We start from the raw sequence: 20,425 nt of genomic DNA on the forward strand, positions 1-20,425 counted from the left end.
TGTGCTGCTTTAAATACCATTAAATTTTCCTTTCACTCTAACCCCCTTTTCTCTAAGTATACATGGAGATAGAATAGTGGGTTAGAGTTCTAATTCTGCCACCGAGTGGCTATATGATCTTATACAAGTTATTTAATTTCTCTGAGCCTGAATTTCCTCATCTGAAAAAGAAAGGGATTGTCACTTACTAGCTGTGTGACCCTGGGCAAGTCACTTAACCCTCATTGCCCCATAAGAAAAAAAAAAGAAAGAAAGAAAGGGACTAGACTAGATGATCTATGAGATCTGTTCTAGTTTTCAATAATCGATCTTCTATTTTGCCACTTAACTGAATATCACTTCAATGGCTCTCCATAGTTGTTTATGTCAATTTTATCCTTTTAACCTACCTATCCTTTCTTACTGAGTTTATTAAAAATAGGTGAAAAACGATAAAAATCCAAGTAGGAGTGCATAATTTCTAAGCAAACAACTCCTTCCTCCACAAAACTTACCATCAAAACTTCCATGTTCCACTGCATGCTGCATCAGGAGGCTATGGGTTTTTAGAGATGGTCGGAAAACAAATACTCCACTGTTGAAACAATCTGGCCATCCAGAGTCAGGGGCTGCAGAGAGCTCTTCACGGTCAAATAGCTCATCAATATTGCACAGCACCTAGAGAAACAGAAAGCAGCTGAAAAACTGTATCAGTATGTTTCAGGGGTTTGGCAAATAACTAACAAATAAAACTGCCACGTAGGGATAGAAAAAGACGCATCCTTTTTGTTTTGGTTTAATGTGTCATTTTAAATTTGGTCAGGATCAGCAATGACATTTTCTGTATTTCTAAAGAAAAGAAAAAGCTCCAGTAACTTGACCTTTGAAATTTATGATTTCCTTGATGTTTTTAAGGTACTACTTTAAAACGTTCACCTGTCCTATTCTAATGTGGATGACAACTAAAACTAAGGGAACACAAGAACATAGTGAAGACCAAAAAAACTGTTTAATATTCTACCTCTGAGAGTCTGAGGGCAGCATACAGTTTTCCTCAATGACTTTTCAAATGGTGTTCTGGTTGAAAAAAAAAAAAAAGAAAAACAAGAAAGAAAAAAAAAAGTATTGAATAGCCTTTTGTTCCTGCTCCCTTGCTTATTTGCCATTTCATTCAGCTCCCTTTTCAAAGATACATTACAGAATAAACTAAAACCAAGTAAACTACTAGCACGCATTCTACCTCAGAACACAGACTCACTATTGAAACTAGATCATGAACTTGAAGATTTATATTTCTATGTAAATCAACTCTTTGATTGTAGAAGTTGAACATGCATTTTCCAAGTCTATTGCCCCAAAATCAGATGGGTAATAAATGGTCAGGTATAGTAATCCTGTCTGTATATATAATGCTAACACAAATATATGTAGCCCATTAGTATTCAAAAGGTGCTTTATATATTATTTCATTTAATCCTAATAACCTTGGGAGGGTGAGAATAGAAGTAATATTATCCTAACCTTACAGAGAAAACTCAGGCCTCGTCATGATTGGTAACTTAGCTATAGACACATGACTAATAAGTGTCAATATTCAAATGGGATTCAAATAGGAGTCCCATCCAAAGTTCAGTGTATTCTACTATGTAAAGATCTCTCCTTCTGAATTCGTTGTTGGGCACACACAATTTTGCACATGGTTTTATAAATCTGATAATCCAAGGGTTCTTAATGTAGGGTCCATGAAATTGATTTTTAAAAAAGTTATTACTATATTGTAATATAATTCATTTCCTTTGTAACCATATGTATGTTATTTTAGAAATTTAAAACACACACACACATTATTCACAGGCCTGCCAAAGAGGTCTAGGACACACACAATTGATAAGAACTACTGCTCTAATTGTTTTATATTACACACATTAAACAGTTAGATTGTAAACTCCTTGAGGCAATGGATCATGGTTCATATTTCTCACATAAGCAGAGCAATAGTTGAGGATGCTGCAAAAACTCAATAAATACTTGTGTGTTGAAGAGTTGATGTTATATAGTGAGCCTAAGAATTTTACATTCTCAAGTAGATGGGATACTGACTCAGTACAAATTAGAAACCTCTTGCTATATGAATCATATATATGTAGGTGTGTGTGTACACATATACATATATGTATCTGTATGTATAAACAGTAAGTACAATATATGCTAAGGACCTTCCTAATCCAGTCTGCTATCCTCTTCCATTGTGTGAGTTTATCTCATGCATACTCACAGTTATACTGTATTGATCCTCTTATACTTTTGCCTTTTTTTGCTCCCACCCTCTTCTTTACAATTATGGAAGTGATAAAAGAGAGGAAGCTTCCCCAACATCTGTGCTCTTATAAGTGAAATATTATTTCTTCTCATGCATTTTTTATCTTGCCTTTATGCTATCACAATGCCATGTTTTATCTCTGTCTTCCTTTTTTTAAAACCCACTTTCACATTCCTCCCACAAATATTTGTCCTTTTTTTGTTTATGATTATGCCTTTTCCTATCCTGTTGTCCCTCTTAGACTCCTCTCTACCTCTTCTCTCCCATTCTATTTCCCTTTAGAATTGAAGGTATTTCTTTACCAAAAATTTCTTTGTGTTTGTATGAATTTTGAAATTGTGTTCAACTCTCCTCTATTCAATTCAGTTCATGACATATTAATTCCTCTCACCTCATTTTTCCATGATTATATATTCTTCTTCTTATGTACTTCTATTATAATAGTGATTTTCCTTCCCTTTTTCCTCTTTTCTTCCCCAGTAAAGTCCTCTGTACCTCATATCTTTGTCTTTCCCAAGACCATTAAAAGAGAAAATACCTAACCAATCCACTATAAATTTCTCTATGACTCATAAGGTTCTGAGAAGATATTTGTTTTGCATCCCCCATTAATATGTAAACAATTAACCCTCATATATTTCCTATCAAAAGAATAAATGTGCACCTTTCTATGTTTCTCTTGGCATGTGAATTTCAATTTCAAATTTTCTATTTAGTTCTAGTCGTTTTATCAAGAATGCTTGTAAATAATCTTTAATTCTTTAATTTGTAATTGTAATTTATATTATATAATTTAATTCCTTAAATTATAATTCTTTAAAGGTCTGTTTTTCCCCTATAACATTATATTCATTCATTCATTCATTCGTTTGTTTATTTGCAGGGCAATGAGGGTTAAGTGACTTGCCCAGGGTCACATAGCTAGTAAGTGTCAAGTGTCTGAGGCCAGATTTGAACCCAGGTCCTCCTGAATCCAGGGCCAGTGCTTTATCCACTGTGCCACCTAGCTACCCCCACAGTAAATTTATTTTTGCTGGAAATCACGAGTTATCCTTAATTGTAAACTTTTATCTCTTTCCTTTTTGAAGACTGTATCCAAGTTCTAATCTTCTTTTTTTTTTTAGGCAATGGGGGTTAAGTGACTTGCCCAGGGTCACACAGCCAGTAAGTGTCAAGTGTCTGAGGCCGGATTTGAACTCAGGTACTCCTGAATCCAGGGCCGGTGCTTTAACCACTGTGCCATCTAGCTACCCCCCCCAAGTTCTAATCTTCTTTAAAGCTTGTAACGATTGGAATGCCGCCACCTGCTGGAGACTTACTGTAGAAGAGTTCTACCCATGAAACAAAGGTCTTTGAGGACAAGACCAGGAGTCTTTTCTTTGGCATCAGGAAGTGACGCGGACTAGTGGGAGGAGGAAGGAAGAGACTGGCGCTCGGTCTCGGGCGCTCTTTCCTTTGGACTCTGGTGGAGAGCGGAGCTAGAAATGTGCTCTCCCTTTAATAGATAGGAATCTAGGCCTTTCTCCCTCTTTACCAAATTCTTATTCTCCTTAATAAATGCTTAAAAGTCTAATTCTTGCTAAAGCTTATAATTTATTGGCGACCACTCATTAGATATTTTATACAGTTTAGCAAGAATTTTAGCCCTTTTGGCTTCCGGACTTGATGGTGGTGGCGGCAGAGGACTTCACAGGAAATTTGAGGAAAGATAGGAATGCCAGGCTGTTAGAATTCTGTTCTCAATCTTTTTCTTTCTATTTTCTTTATAATTTCACTTTATTCTCTGGTTCTCAGAGCTCTGAGAAATTTTCATTAACAATTTCTTGAAATTTTATAACCACACTTCTTTCTGATCATGGTTTTCAAATACTTTGATAATACTAAGATTTTTTTTTCATCTTGCTTTCCAGATCAGTTGTTTTTTATATTAAATTCCTTATATTTTCTTCTGTTATTTTTTTCCAATAGCATTTTCTCTTCTTGGCCCATTATAATTTTCATTTCTTGGGGAAGGTTTTCCATCATCAATTCTCAGGTATCAATTTTCCCTGCAATTCTTCCCTCCATAGGTTTTTTTTTCTTTTTTTGCACTGGGAAATGAGGGTTAAGTGACTTGCTAGTCACTTCTATTTAGTTCTAGTCGTTTTATCAAGAATGCTTGGAAATAATCTTTAATTTGTAATTTTAATTTATATTATATAATTTGATTCCTTAAATTATAATTCTTTAAAGGTCTGTTTTTCCCCTATAACATTATCTTTATTCATTCGTTCATTCGTTTGCTTATTTGTTTGTTTGTTTATTTGCAGGGCAATGAGGGTTAAGTGACTTGCCCAGGGTCGAACAGCTAGTAAGTGTCAAGTGTCTGAGGCCAGATTTGAACCCAGGTCCTCCTCAATCCAGGGCCAGTGCTTTATCCAGGGCACCACCTAGCTGCCCCTCCTCCATAGGTTTTTAATTTTCTAATTCTTGTTTGCTTTCTTGCAGATACTTCTTCATTCCCTATGGCCAGGACATTTTGTTTCTCCAAGGTTTTATCCAGAACTTGTTGTGGGGGTCACAATCCTCCTGGGGTTTACCCCCTGTTCATCTCTCAAATGGTTATTTTCTCATGGTTTTCCTGCATTTGCTCATTTCACCTACCTTGGGATCTAGGTTAGGAAGCTTGAACTTTGGTAAGCCTCCATGACTGAATGGCTTGGGCAGTTGTAAAGAGGGTGGAGCAGACTAGGCCCTTCCTAAAAGGGACACCAGGATTTTTCTAGTGTATAACTATACCTGGGGAACCCCTCTTGACACAGTGCTCTGGGAATTTCCTCTGTTGTAGGTTCTGCTTAGGCTCCAACCACACTGCTTCTTGGCTCAGCAGAGGCTACACCTGTGCTACATTCTTCCAGGCCACTAATATCTCACTGAACCTTCCCTGAATGCCCTGAAGCTTTCCATTTGGACTCCTGCAGTCATGAGCTTTGGGGAAAACTTGGGCTAAACTTGGGCAAGTAATGTGATAATGGATGCATCCAAAATGCCTCAATTTTGCTGTTTCCTGCTGGATTCCTGTAGCTGCAGGTTGTGGAAGGGATCAAGCTGGGCTCAGGCACTGCTTTGATGTTGGGCTTGGGCTGGGATTACTAGAGTGCTATCTACATGCACTATGTCCTGTCCTTGACCCAATCCAGCTTCTCCATGCTAGTTTTTCTACAGGATTCTGAAGGTTTTTCTGTGGACTTCTGATTTGGGTAGAGGACTCCAATGGTAATTCATTCTCCAACCAGAGTGATGCATCTCTAAATTCTGTGGAATAGTCTAATCCTAGTATTATTGTCTTTCCACAATCTTGTTACAACTAACACCCTACAACTCCCTATAACTATTATGACTATTTTTTTTGCTGTATAACATAGTAACCCTACAACACCTTATAACTACAACTATTATAAGATTTAATTTTTTGCTTTATAACAGATTAACTGATCTTCATCATTTCCTATTGTACTCACCAATGTATCAGCATCCATAAAGATACATTTGCTATAATGAGTAAGAGTCCAACAGTGAAGTTTAGTGAAGGTTATACCAAGTTCTGGTCTCTTCAGCAAAGCTAAGTTGACATAGTCAGCACTGTCTTCCAAATTCACCTCAATTACTTCATCAAAAACTTTGTAGAGAACATCCCTGAGGGAAGGGAAAATATATAGACATAGACATAGATGTATAGATACTGATATACACACACATACATATATATGTATATAATATCAGAGCAAAGGACAAATATTTTAATACAGTACAACATTTTCCTTTAAGAGAATGGCCTGTTGTACTATTAAATCAAAGATCATAAATCTAAATTCCTCATCTAGATGACCAATCATGATGACATACTTGTTACAAACTTCATCTTCATTACTTATCTTTTGTAGATTGTCTCAGGGCTTTTCAGAGAACTCTTCAGAGTTCCCTCTGTAACTGTAAGACAACTGCAGGTGATTTTCAAATACACCAAATTGAAAGAATACACTTTTTCTCATACCTTTGAGGCAATAAAAAAACTTTTATCAGATCATACAAGAGGAAGGATAAATAGATATTATCCTGCTAAAAGAAATGCATGGTTCCTAACCCATATGCTTATGCCAATTAACACCTAGAGGATATTCAATCCCCAGGATAGGCTATATGGAATTAAAATATATCTATGATATGAGTGTGTATATGTGTAGGTATGGATTTACATTGTATGTGTCTGTATATCTATGCACAAATGATTATATGTATATGGTGTTTATATGTACATGTGTGCATGTTTATAGGTATGTGTTAATGGTATCTGTGTATACATGTGTGTGGGTAGGAAAATATATCTGTAAGTCCGTGTATGGGGAGAGGAAGTGGTAAGGAAAGAGAAATAAAGAGATAGAGACATATGAAGAAATAATTTAGGCTAGGTATGTACTAAATGTGTAGAAGTACATCTAAGGTATTCAAGGTGCTTTATAAACTAACATCACTGAATAGATTTATGTTTAGAAGCCAAAGGGCAGCAAGCAAAATAAACCTATCAATATACAGTATGATACAAGACAAACTGCTTTTTAAACTAGCCAAAATCTCTACATACTGTTTCCCTGGAGAAATCCTTCAAAACATGGAAATATTAATCCTGTTGGACACATAGGAACAGACATATATTGAAAGACATAAAGAAAAAAATCAGGTTTCTGTGCCATACATAATATTTATACAGTAGAATATAGTTTATTTTCATCAAGCAGGAGGTAGGAGTAGAGCTATTGCATAACATATATTTTTATTCCTTTGACATTAAATAGCTAAATTTAGTAACTATATTCCATTTTGCTTTTCATTCAGCTTAAAGAAAAGTTCCTCAGGGGGCAGCTAGGTGGTGCAGTGAATAAAGCACTGACCCTGGATTCAAGAGGAACTGAGTTCAAATCTGAACTCAGATACTTGACACTTACTAGTTGTGTGACCCTGGGAAAGTCACTTAACCATCATTGCCCCGTAAAAAAAAAAATTAAAATAAAGAAAAGTTCCCCAAACAATTAATTATATTAAGAACTAGATGCTTACTATGCTATCTTCTACCACTCCTTAGCCTATACACTTGGGCAGCTAAGTGTTACAGTGGATAGAGCGCTGGCCCTGGAGTCAAGAGGACCTGAGTTCAAATCTCACATCAGATACTTAGTAGCTGTGTGGCCCTGGGCAAGTCACTTAACCCCAATTGCCTTAAAACATCTGGGACCATTTCCAGTCATCCTGTTCTATATCTTGCCACTGGACACAGATGGCTATGAAGGAGAGGATGAAGTTGATGATCTTTGCACATCCCTCTCTCACTTAAATTCAATTCAGTGCAAGTCATGGCATCACCCTGATGTCATGGTCCTCTTTGAGAACAAAGGACAAACAACAACAAGGCTATATATTTATGAGTAATAAATCCAGTGTTATTTAGATCCAAATTACTTGTGTTCATTAATAGCCATGTCATTTTCATGTGGCATTTCATTACATATCATGACTTTATTCAGAAATCTGCCTTCAACCTTTGTTCAATCTATCATGTATAGATTTTCTTAAAACATTCCTCCTATCATTTAATTCCCTTGCTTATAAACCAGAAAATAACTAAACATATTACTTGGCATTTAAAACTCCCTATATTCTGGTCCCAATCTGTTTTTCGAACTACTTACTTTCCACTATTCCCTGAAAGAAGAGAAGAAAAAATTGTGACATAGTAGAAAGAAATCCAGGCTTAGAATTAAGAAGAAAGACCTGGGTTCAAATCTTGTCTGTGATACACACTGGCTGTATCTACCCTATCACTTAACCTATTGGTCCCTTGCCAACTCTCCAGGACTATAAGGTGCAGAATAATCGTCAATCAGCAATATTAAAATGAATTTTCGGGACAGCTAGGTAGAGCAGTGGATAGAGCACCTTCCCTGGATTCAGGAGGACTTGAGTTCAAATTCAGCCTCAGACACTTGACACTTACTAGCTGTATGACCCCGGGCAAGTCACTTAACCCTTATTGCCCTGCAAAAAAACAAATAATTTTCCATAATAATGAAATCTCCCGTCCAGACTAGAAAAAAAAAAAATCCCTTACATGAATGTTCTTTTCTATTCAAATAAATTTCCTAACTGCATCCAAACATGTCTTTCCTATATTGTCCCCGCTCCCTTGTTTACACTATACCTTCTTAGGTGGAATGTCCCACTTCTGCCAGATCATACATGCATACCACAACTATATGGATCTACCCATAATTCAAAATCCAGATCAAATTGGACTTCCTAAGTGACATCTATCTTAACCATTCCAAATAGATACAAACTCCTCTGCTCCACTGGTTTGGCATGCATTATGTACTGTCTCATGTTATTTATTTAGCTATCTCTTTTGGGTTAGCAATGTGCTTTACATAAATTATCTCATTTGGCCCTCATCAACACTGAAGTAATGGAATTACCTTTCTCATTTTTTTTTTGGTGAGGCAATTGGAGTTAAGTGACTTGCCCAGGGTCACACAGCCAGTAAGTGTCAAGTGTCTGAGGCCGGATTTGAACTCAGGTCCTCCTGACTCCAGGGCCAGTGCTCTATTCACTGCGCCACCTAGCTGCCCCACCTTCCTCATTTTCCAGAAGAAGAAACTGAAGCTAGGAGAGGTTGAGCAAATATGGCTTATCATTACATAGGTAATAAATAACAGAGTTGGGATCTAATAAAGATCTCCTGTGCCCAAGTAATGAACTTTATGTACTTTGTCATGTTGCTTCTTTATATATACATGTAAGTTCATTGAGGACAGGTACTAAATTTCATGCTGCTTTACCCCTTCCTTGATCTAACACAGTGTTCTGTATATAGGATGACTTCAAATAAGTATTTAATGAGTGCTTCATGCACACATATACCTATTTACAAATAGCTGAAAACTGGTCATGACCAAAGGTGCAGAACCAATTACAGCTGAAGCTGTAATGAGGTTGGGCCACCAGAGGCTTGCCAACAAGCACTGAAGTCCCCAGGACAAACAAATTTAAAATAATAATTTGAAAGTACTGTGTACTTTACTCCCAAGGTACTTTTTGGTTCTCATGAGAACCATCATTGGAGGGAACAACCCTTGTGGGCACTCTATCCAACCATCAACACCAATGCCAACAAACTACCACTGGCAAAGAAAGTATAACAGTCCTATGAACAATAGTGCTCTCCCAACCATAATCCCTGCTTCCAGCCAACTCCCTGTAGTCTTTGTCCAGGGGAGGTGGCCTCCACCTCTTAAATGGCCATAGCTATGGAAAATCTAGAAAAAACAGTTCTCGGAAGCAAAGTCCCTGACACTAACAAAAGGTTCAATATCAGAAATCTATGATTTTATTAATGGAAATTATGGCAAAGTAGAGACATTACCATCTGCTTGGGTCCTTTCCATCTGACTTATAGTTGAAACCTATATGTACCATCTTTTTTCCATTAAAAACTGAGCTCCTTGAAAGCAGGGGCTATGCGGTTTTCTTTTTAAAAAATTTAAATCTACAGAGATTAATTAGCATAGTGCTCTGCACATATTAAACACTTAATAATTTTTATTTGTTAACTAATTAATGATTTTTTTCTTTGTTATAAGGGAAGTTTAATGAAAGGGTGGCTAAATTGCAAATGCACTGTAATGAATAACTAAAAAGCACTAGTAATTTTTTGGGGGGGGAAGAGAACTGCATGGGATAGCATACTTGACTCTCTGTCAGTTAACTATATATTATCATGCTTATGGCTGAAGTCCGACTGTTTAATTGACAAGGCTCACTCACTCACCTGGTCATACTTTAGGAGAAATAGCTCTTTGAATGTTGAATTTATCAACATAAACACAAATAGAAAATAATAAAATAAACATCATAGCACGTCTACCTACAAAGAGGCACATCTTTACACACAGGACATAATATATTCTAAAATATTCAAGGGCAAACCAGGACCTTAGTTCCATAACCATAGACAAAGATACAGAACAGAATCATTTTACAGTATTATACATATTTTGATAGGCACAGATAAGTTCAAGTTCCCTGTAATAATGGTGGTGTATCAGGTTTTTACTCTGAACTTAACCCAAAATACTCAGCTCACCAAATATCAATCAAGCATCTCCTAAATGCAAGGCACTTTCTAGGAATTAGAGATGCAAAGACCAACTACTCTCTCTCCCAAATATAATAGTATATCTCTTCAAGGAGCTTACATTCTGTTGGTAATGGAGAGAATATGGGCATTAATCCTGTCCAAATATCATGTGTATATACATGTATGTATGCAGATGTGCATTTATGTGTACAGATATACGTGCGTAGATATAGACACAGACACAGACATAGATATAGACATAGAACTGACTAATGGATGAAGGTACAGTTTCAGAGTCAGGAAGACCTGAGTTAAGTTCTGCCTCTTCCACATACTATGTGACCATAATCAAGTTACATAATTTCTCAAGGCCCTCAGCAATTTTTTTAAAATTATAAGTTACAGATGAGTTGCATTTGTGGAGTGGATTTATACCTGGGAGTTCCTCAAACCAATTAAACTATTAAATCACAAATCCAGACTAGTTTGCTAGCAACACACATATACACAGAGAGATCTGTGCAATGTATACAATGTATGCACATGTGCATGTACATATACATTTATATATGTTACAAATTATTAATAGTCTATTGTCAACATGTGAATTTATATGAATTCTACTGTTTAATTTTTCTAAATAGCCTGCCGATGTTTTATATTTTTGAAAAGATAAAGTTTGTCTTGAGATAGTGAGCAGATGAGGTGTATTTTTATAAGTTTAGGTCCAATAATGTGAAAAGGAATTAGAACAGCAGTTCCAAATTAAACAAAAATGTTCAAATAAATATAATTGGCTTTCGTGCAACTTACCTCAATAGATTGGAGACTTGAGATGTAATCAGTATCACCAGTTTTCTAGTTATCCTGTTATTTTTCAAGGATTGTCCAAGAACAAGAGCTCCCTGGCAGTAAACATCATTGGTAGCGAGTGTCACAAATGCCTGATCTGTAACTGAAGATTTAGAAGAAAATCATACTTTTCTGACTGTCAGAATGGCAGACTTATCACAACTACTCTCTCTCCCAAACTTTCATTTTTGGTACACAGACCATAATATAAAGGCATGATTTCATGCCTGTGGGTATGTATTCATTCATGAGGGAGCAAGTGTTACAGCAGGGAGAGAACTGAGCCTTGAGTTAGGATGATCTGAGTTCAAATTTGGCCTCAGACACTTACTAGCTGTGTCACACAGGGCAAGTCATTTAACCTTCATTTGTCTCTGTTTCCTCAACTTTAAAATAGGAATCATAAAAGTACCTACCTCCCAGAGTTGTTGTGAGGATCAAATGAGATATTTATACTGAAAGCACTTAACACACTGCCCGGAACATAGTAGGCATTATATAAATGCTTTTTTCTTCCTTCCCTCCTTCCCCTCATTATACAAATCCAAACCACAATTCCCACCCCATCCCCCAAAAGAGGAGCTTATTTACTGAGTAGCTGGTTACCTTTCTTTTCTCTTCTCCTTCTCTCCCCCCAAAACAAACAAACAAAAACACTACACACACAAATGGGAGGATGGATGGATACATGTGTGCAAATTTGCATGAGTATATGGACACACATAGCGGAGCTGGTCTGATCAACCACAAAAGACCAGAATTTAATCACAAGATGTTAAAATAGCTATAAGATATGACTACTCCAGGTGATTGTTTTATGACATGTAAGCAAGTTATATAACTTAATTAGAAAGGAAGCATTGCCCACTGTCTGAAAAATGATTGCCATGCCTATGAATTGACTTACAAGACACCCAAGTCCAAAGTGAGTCTGCTTCTGTTGGTCCATTACAAGAGCAGCTATAGGAAAGAGACGCCTATACCTATAACAGAGGGTTGGTGCCTATACCTATAACAGAGGGTTGATGGAAGAGAAATTGTCCCTTCTCCCATTGAGTCTAGAGACTAGAAACAGAGCCACTAGCAGATACCACATTAATCAGGTCAAGGATTTGAAGCATAGTTACAGGAATTCACACACAGTTTCCAGAAAGACAAGAACATAAAGAGGAAATGACTTAAAGCAAAAGGCAGCTTTAAAAAGTGTCACCTCTGGCAGCAGAGAAGAGAGCTTACTATGGATTCAATTGAGAATTAGCCCTGGCAATGAAGACTGGAGCTATAGAGAGGAGTAGACTCTGAGAACCCAGCTGAGAAACTGGCCTAGTAAAGACACTATGCCAAGGGTGGATCTTGATAAGGATTCTATCAGGAAATAACCAAGTACCTTGAGACCCTACAGCCCAATGCTTGAGTTTCCCTAGCCAGAGTTTCTTGCATATATGCCTCACTACCATTATACTCCAAGTTTGTGTTCACTCTTCCTATGAATGTTTTACATGGTTGTAGGTGAGTATTACCCAGTTTTGTGGAGAGAATGTTTTGTAGCTTCTGCTCTTACTATACCATCAGAATAAAAGTTTTTCCTCTGAGCTGAGTTTACTAGCTGACTCTAAAGGGGAAGCACATGGTGAATGCTCATGAGTGTTAGTTTTAAAAGTCCAGTTAGAATGGAGAAAAATATTTTTCCTTAATATTCTGAAATTTCCTAAAGTACCTCTTTCAACTAAAGAGGTGATTTCTGGTTAATCTTTCATAAGATTGTTGAAAACACAAAAACAAGTGAGTCAAGTCTCGGCAAAACTGGGAGTTAGGGCAATTATTTTGGCATACTAAGCAAAAGTGAGGTTATTTACATGAGGCTCAAAGAAGACTACAGGATCAAAATGCTTTGCCACATAAAACTATTTTCATAATGATTTTTGACTTGGTCTTTTTAAAAATGCAACTCCTAGCTAGCTTTATTCTCTTCATATAATAGCCAGTGTCTGGTATGCCTTAGTGACTAGAGTCAAACATGGAGACAGGAAAACCTGGGTTCGAGTCCCATCACTGACACATATTGGCCATGTGACCCTGAGCAAGATACCTAACCTTTCAGTGACCCAAGCAACACTCTGAGATTAAGTTGCAGACTTGCATTCGTGAGAGAGCCTTCTCATCCAGGAGAATTTTCTATACCAATGAAATGATAGGTTTAGAGCCTGACCCTACGTAACAGCCAAGGACCATTCCTGATCCTGTTTTATGAACATTATAAATTTAAATGATTTGCCAAGTTGTGACAGAAACCAAAAATGTCAGTAGAGATGAAAGATTTTCATATCAAGAATCATGTGGTAATCTAGATTCTATCATTTCAAGTGTCTGTTTTCTTAAAGAACATGTATGCCAGGGAATGCTACGTGGTTCAGTGGATAAAGCACTGGCCCTGGATTCAGGAGGACCTGAGTTCAAATCCAACCTCAGACACTTGACACTTGCTAGCTGTGCGGCCTTGGGCAAGTCACTGAACCCTCACTGTCCCACCAAAAAAAGACAGAAAGAATATGCACGCCAAATGTTTTTTCAATGATTTGCAATATACATTTTATCACTAGCAATGTTTTTTGTAATGCACACCAGTAAATGTTTTGATGTTTTTTAAGCAGGATATACACTTCTCACAAAGATAATTGTGTTTAGGCACCATCAAGTCATAATTAAAACATTTACCTGCTTCAAAAATCAGATTAACAGAACACTTCAGTTTTGAGAATGAAGGTGGGGAGGAAAGTGATAGTGTTTCATTAAGAGAATGACTCTCTCTTTCTCTCCATAACTTCTCACTAGGGATACAAGAAATAGTTTGTTATCTGACCCAGTTTACAACACAACAATGAAGTTCACATACATACCACTACTTTGCACTTCTATAGCAACTTTCAAACAAGTTTGTCTCTCAGGCCCCTGAGAGCCTGTTGCCAAGATAAAGACAATAGTTCTATGAGGAAAAGAGACACACTGAGAAATCCTGAGCCTTGCCCAAGGCCACTGCATTGTCTTGAGAAATTTGAATTCCTAGCATGAAGCTCAGTGCCCAGACCACACAGTATCTTAGATTCCCACAAAGCAGACTAACATAATTTGTAAGACTCCAATAGTACTAAAAAGCATACAAATACTAAATAAAATCACGAAAATGAAAGCTTTAGAGCATGATTTAACGTGGTAGTTTTTTTGATACAAATATTCCAAAGGGAAAACTATAGAAATGAGCCTGTCTAGACACTCTCTACATTCTCCCTCAACTTACACTGAGCAGTGTTAGGCAAAGAAAAAAAAAATTCAGGTTGTTTATAGTAATGATCAGTTCTGAACACAAGGTAAGTATTTGTTAACTTTCAGGTGATATTCTCAAAAAAAAGAAGCACAATTCACATTTATCTAGTATTTAACATTTACAAAGTCCTTTCCTCACAAAAAACCTTATAAGAAGGATATAAGTGTGGAGGCAGCTAGGTGGCACAGTGGATAAAGCACTGGCCCTGGATTCAGGAGGACCTGAGTTCAAATTTGACCTCAGACAATTGACACTAGCTGTGTGACCCTGGCCAAGTCACTTAACTCATTGCCCTGTGAAAAAGAAAAAGAAAAAAGAAAGATACAAGTATTATTAGCCTATTTTGCAGATGGGAGAACTGAAGCTTGAAGATTCTAACTAATTTGCCCATGGACACGTCTAAGAAGTGTGTGAGCCTTGATTGAAAACCAGTTTTCCTGAATTAAAGTTCTCCATGCTACACTAAGTCCTGGCTCTTTCCTCACTATAATCTGAATAGTGTATTAAAATGACTGCCTATTTTGGAAGGCAAATTGGTAGAAGACATAAGTGTAGTGTATTAAGACCTGGTATAGCTGAATGTGTTGAATTTCATTATTGATGTTTCAAAACTTCTGGATACTGACTTAAGCTACTTTACATCCCTTTACTAAGCAAAGTTAGCTTTCTTTACGGAGTTGATGTTATATGGGAGTGGTTAGATTCTGTGGTTAGTTTTATTTCCTTGAGGGAGATAGATAGATGAGTGGTCAAAGGAGGTTGGGGTGAGAGGTGGTTCTAAGAATGACAAAACAAATCCATGGCATCAGTCACTTAAGAACATAATTTAGATTATCCAGATAACTAAACTTCTAGAGCTTTTAAAGTGTGGATCATTACTACCATTTCCACATTCTAGACTCTTGCAAGATTTCTCTAGCTGTCTCACTTGGATTCTTGGATTCTGTTATTTTGGAGGAAGTATCAGAGAAGTGGAAATTTTTGGTATTTTGAGAGAAATGTCTGAAACATATTTATGGGTTTTATACTTTAAATGCCTGAAGTGTTAGGACCAGCAGCCTTCTTAACATTTCCTCTACAAGCAGACCTTTTATTTAGGAGACTATATTATTTTTAAAACTTAGAGCATATGGCATAATACAAATTAAATGAGGTTGATTTTTTTACAGTACATTGGGGGGGGGCAGCTAGGTGGCACGGTGGATAAAGCACTGGCCCTGGATTCAGGAGGACCTGAGTTCAAATCCAGCCTCAGACACTTGCCACTTACTAGCTGTGTGACCCTGGGCAAGTCACTTAACCCTCACTGCCCCACCAAAAAAAAAAGTACATTAGGGAAAAAGGAAACTGTAAACATAGAAAGCTATACAAATGTGAAAGCAGGATGAAATTCTGAACTTTTATTCCTTTATCAACAGGGCTCTGTTTTCTATATAATTTCTAAAGTATACATAACCCTCTCTAAGGCATATTCTCCCAACCCCAACCTGCCCTGCAGGCCAGGTCCCAAGACAGCATTTGATTATCGCTCTCTTCAGGATTTTATGGTAGGGTTCATATTCTGGATGATAAGCCCCTAGTATGTTTCCCAATGATTATCCAGCCAGAATTACTTGGCTGTCAGAAAGAGGTATTTACTAGGGTAGTATTGATACAAGGTAGATAAGGTAGAATTAATACAAAATTTTGAGTTTGAAACATACTCTTCCACAAATACATACAGAGTTAAGGGAAAAGTGGGCGAAGGATTGGAGAGTCAATATGGCACAGAAGTATTTCACAGCTGATTTTCAGAAGTCTTTTTTGTTCTTCATGGGGTCATCATGAAATTTCCCAGAGGCTCATCTCTTTATTGGGCTCTAAAGGTCAGTAGTTTTGTAGAGTCCATAACTGAATTTCTCTGATACTAAGAGTTTATGCTCCCTTAAGATGTCTTTCTTCAGTATATCTCATTTGTTTTTTTAAGGGTCTAGCTAGATGCATTTTTTTAAATGAACTGGGTCTCTCCAATAACATGGTCAATGGTGGTTTACAGAGTGGGAGAAGAGTATAATATCTGATCTTGGTTTACTCCTTTCTTACCAGCAGTTCTCTGGAATAGGTCTAAAAAGTCTTCTCAAATCCCTGTCAAAACTCAATTGCTAAAGCAGTTACTAGAATAGTTAATAGAATGCCTTTCTCTGATATACATAGGTCTATATTTGTGTCTAATTCTTTTGAGCATACCTGATACATTTCCTGTGTCATCATTTAATTTTGTCCAGTGAGTCAAAAATACTTCTTTCAACTGGTTGATCAGTTAAATAGAGGTGTCTAGACCTTGTTCACAGAGAATCTATGCTTTTGATTGATACATTCTATAGCTCAAAAATGTTTTTCACCTGAGAAAGGTATAAGGATATAGAATACCTTGTTAACTATACCCATCTTACAAATAGACCATCCAACCATTTTTCTCCTTGATAAGAAATTATCTTTCCTCTAACATTAGGTATAAAAATAAATACGTAGAATTAATTGAGCTACTAAGTTTAAGCAAAAATAAATGGAAGAATTTGGAAATATCATGATTGATAAGATATCAGAGAAGATAGTACTAAAGGGGAAATCCTACAACCCTCTTCACTGGAGAAAAGTTCTTCCAATTTCCCTGATTTACAAGGCCAGGAAAAGTTTTACATACTTATTCTCTTCTTGCCACCTTCAGATCATTCTTTAACCATCATCCGTCCTTCATGAACTTTCTTATTCCAAGGGCCAGCAAATACACTAAGGTATGATGACCCTATCGACATCCTCATTTTTATAATATACTTGCATGACTCCCAATTACTCAGTGACTACATTACTTGGCTCATTATATTCCTCTAATCAAGTCCCTGCTGTTATCATAGGAAATTTAAGCATTCATGATGATTACTTCCCCCTACCAACCTGACCACAAGTCACTGAAATTCCTCACCCCAAAAATCACCTTCTCCCCACTTCAGCTATACAGCAACATAAGAACACCATGAAATGAACCAACTCAGAATTTCACCATCTCTGAGATCCAGAACTTTGAAATTCTACTCTCCAACCACAACTTTCTACAGTTCCACCTATCCCATACTGTCATATAATAAACCTACTTTTATTTTTATGATTACATCTGAACCCTTGATTCATTCTTGTTCCCTCAAATTATCTGTCTCCCCAATTCTGGCTTCCCTTGTTTCTGTATTCAGCTTTGACCTCCTGTTTGACTAAAGTTTTATAAACTGTAACCCTAGAATACCTTGTCCATATGATCTTCCATCATTCCAATCTTTTGGGTCATCACCAATGGGTGTGTCTTTATCCTTGGCTAACTCCCAGCATCCTATAACTCCACTGTGAATCCAGCACTAATGAACATCACTGAAGAATATAAATTAACAAGCTAATTTCAACCTCCATTTCAATCCTGCCTACATTGCCAGATTATTGTTCCTAATTCCTATTCCTCCTAAAATGACTGTGGAGCTCAAAAACGTCAGTGACTTACTGAAACCTATCAACTTCTAGTTGTTATCTATGTGTTTCAATAGTTTCATGAAGATTTCCTGGAGATGTGATCATGTTATAAGACACTCTAAGGTTATGAAATAAAAAATTAAGAACACTTAAATTTCCCAACTAAAAGATAGGACAGTTCCATTCACTTAGACATCTGGATTCCTTAGAACATGAGGAAGATGCCCTCCTTATATCATTGGTCCTTTGGAATAAATCTGTTGTAGGGATACCCTCACTTAGGGATATCGATGTTTTTATTCTTTGGACTACCAAATTAGAGATTAAATGCATTCAAAGAACATTAATTCCCTTCAGTCTTTCCTTTTCTCCCTTTCCTTATAATCCCTGCTGCTTCCAAACTCCTGGCCATCTGCCAGATATTGGAGTTGTATATGATACTGGAACAACATAAGTCTTTCTCCACATCCCTAAAGGTTACCTTTTATAGAAGAAAAGGGAAGAAAAAAGGAAATACATGTATGTTGCAATTTCAAATTTGAAAATAACCCTTTCATTTTAATAAGGAAAATTAATAAATACTGGAATTTGATGATAAAGAGTAAAGCATGTAGATAGAATTTCAGTTCTAAAGCATATTAGAGCTATCCATATGGGATTACAAAGAATTCTTCAAAAGATTTACTTAATATTAATTTACATACATCTATATTATGCTTTAAAATTTGCAAAGCATTTTACATACATCATTAGAGCCACACAACAGCCCTACGGTATAGTTTTTAGCAGTAGTATTCCCATTTTATAGATGAAGACACCAAAGGCACAAAAGTTAAAGTAACTGCCCCCAGTCATGTGTCTGGGGCAAATTTGAACCCAGTTCTTCCTAACTACAAGTAAAAACTCTCAATCATGTCACACCACCTCATGAGTCATTGTGATTTACATCTTTCCCCTTTTTCAAGATTAGATACAACCAACTCCATGAAGTCTTCCTTTACCAGACTGAAGTGATCCCTTTTGTTTCTTGAATTTTTCAGGCCATTGTTTGACCTTTTCTAGCTACTTAATCATCTTCTAACACTATATAGCTATTTGGATATATGTATTCATATCTTTTTTTCTTTTTAGTAGACACATAACAGAACGCTTTACAAAATGAACAGACTATTCCATATGCACTCAGCTCCCACACTGCAATGCCCATGGGCCACAGCTGCGGTGGTGGGGTCTGGAGGTGGCAGTTGCTTTTGGCAGATAGCTACAGTGGAATTGCCATGCACAATTATTGTTGGAGTTATGCATAAGACATGTGTGAATCATTGGATATTTGTGAAGTAACACTTGTGCTCCTGCTCATGCCTTGCTCTGTCTGTCCCCCAGAAGCTGTCTGCCTCAGAGCCTGGGGTTGTTGCAGACTCCCAAGCTGCTGCCTTGAGCCACCCCTTGCATTAATCCCGAGGGATGACCCCAAGCTGGGGTCCACCTTGCACTGGCTGGCCCCAAGCTTGGGGTGGGCCACCCATGGGATGACCCCAGTGAGGGTCAGGTCCCCCAGGGGGATTGTGGGACCAGCCCTAAGCTCCAGGGTAGCTGTGGCTGAATGCCTCAGGGGAAAGATTGGAAAGTACCATCTTACTAAAACCCAACCTCATACTCTCAGAGTCAAAAGTGCAAAATACACTGCTCCAAAGCTCCCATGTCCCATCTCTCTTAGATCTATGAAGAGCTTCTTGGGATCTTCTTTGAAGAAGAATTCTGCGATTTCTGGGTCCTTCAAGCTGCCCGCTTGGCTAGTTGATGGCATCCTGCTGGGCAGTCAGATATCTATCTGGGCTTACACTGCTATCCCAATCCTTGGTTCATCTGTATGAACGAAGCCACTTCTGCACGGACCACCACTATGATCCAGAGGCCAGCCTTGAGTCCAGGTCTTCCTGACCAGGTCAAGGTCTCATAAAGTCTCTCCCTCTCAGAGACAGGCCAGGCCCGGCCCGGGGCGGGGCGGGCTGGGCAGCTGCAGCTCCCTGAAGCCTCTGCTCCGTCTGAGGAGGAGGAAGCGAGAGAAATGACTACGAGGAAGAGAAGGAGGAGAAGGAGGAGGGGGCCCAGCAAGGAGCCACTGCCCCGCCTCCGGTGCCCCCCGCCAGCCGCCCAGCCGGAGTGCTGTGACAAGGGGCGGGCCGAAAGGGGCCACAGCAGCGGCGGCGGAGGAGGCAGCAGCGGCGGAGGTGGTGGGGCCGGGCAAGGTCCGGGAGGCGCCTCCCTCAGCGCTGTTGGGATCTGCAAA

The 20,425-nt window shown here is 37.8% G+C and overlaps 1 protein-coding gene across 4 annotated transcripts in view; it reads right to left on the bottom strand.

The window, feature by feature from the left end:
- GYG2 (glycogenin 2) overlaps positions 1–20,425 on the bottom strand; it is a 49,409-nt gene that overhangs the window by 24,617 nt on the left and 4,367 nt on the right. For all 4 annotated transcript variants that reach the window (XM_043999245.1, XM_043999244.1, XM_043999241.1 and 1 more), the window contains exons 3-5: positions 11,280–11,421; positions 5,800–5,974; positions 495–657 (exon numbers count right to left, since the gene is read on the bottom strand). In XM_043999245.1, coding sequence (XP_043855180.1) covers positions 495–657; positions 5,800–5,974; positions 11,280–11,421 — 480 coding nt within the window. The remainder of the gene's footprint in view (positions 1–494; positions 658–5,799; positions 5,975–11,279; positions 11,422–20,425) is intronic.

The sequence above is a fragment of the Dromiciops gliroides genome, chromosome 3 (assembly GCF_019393635.1).
Source record: "Dromiciops gliroides isolate mDroGli1 chromosome 3, mDroGli1.pri, whole genome shotgun sequence".
In the NCBI taxonomy this organism is placed as follows: domain Eukaryota; kingdom Metazoa; phylum Chordata; class Mammalia; order Microbiotheria; family Microbiotheriidae; genus Dromiciops; species Dromiciops gliroides.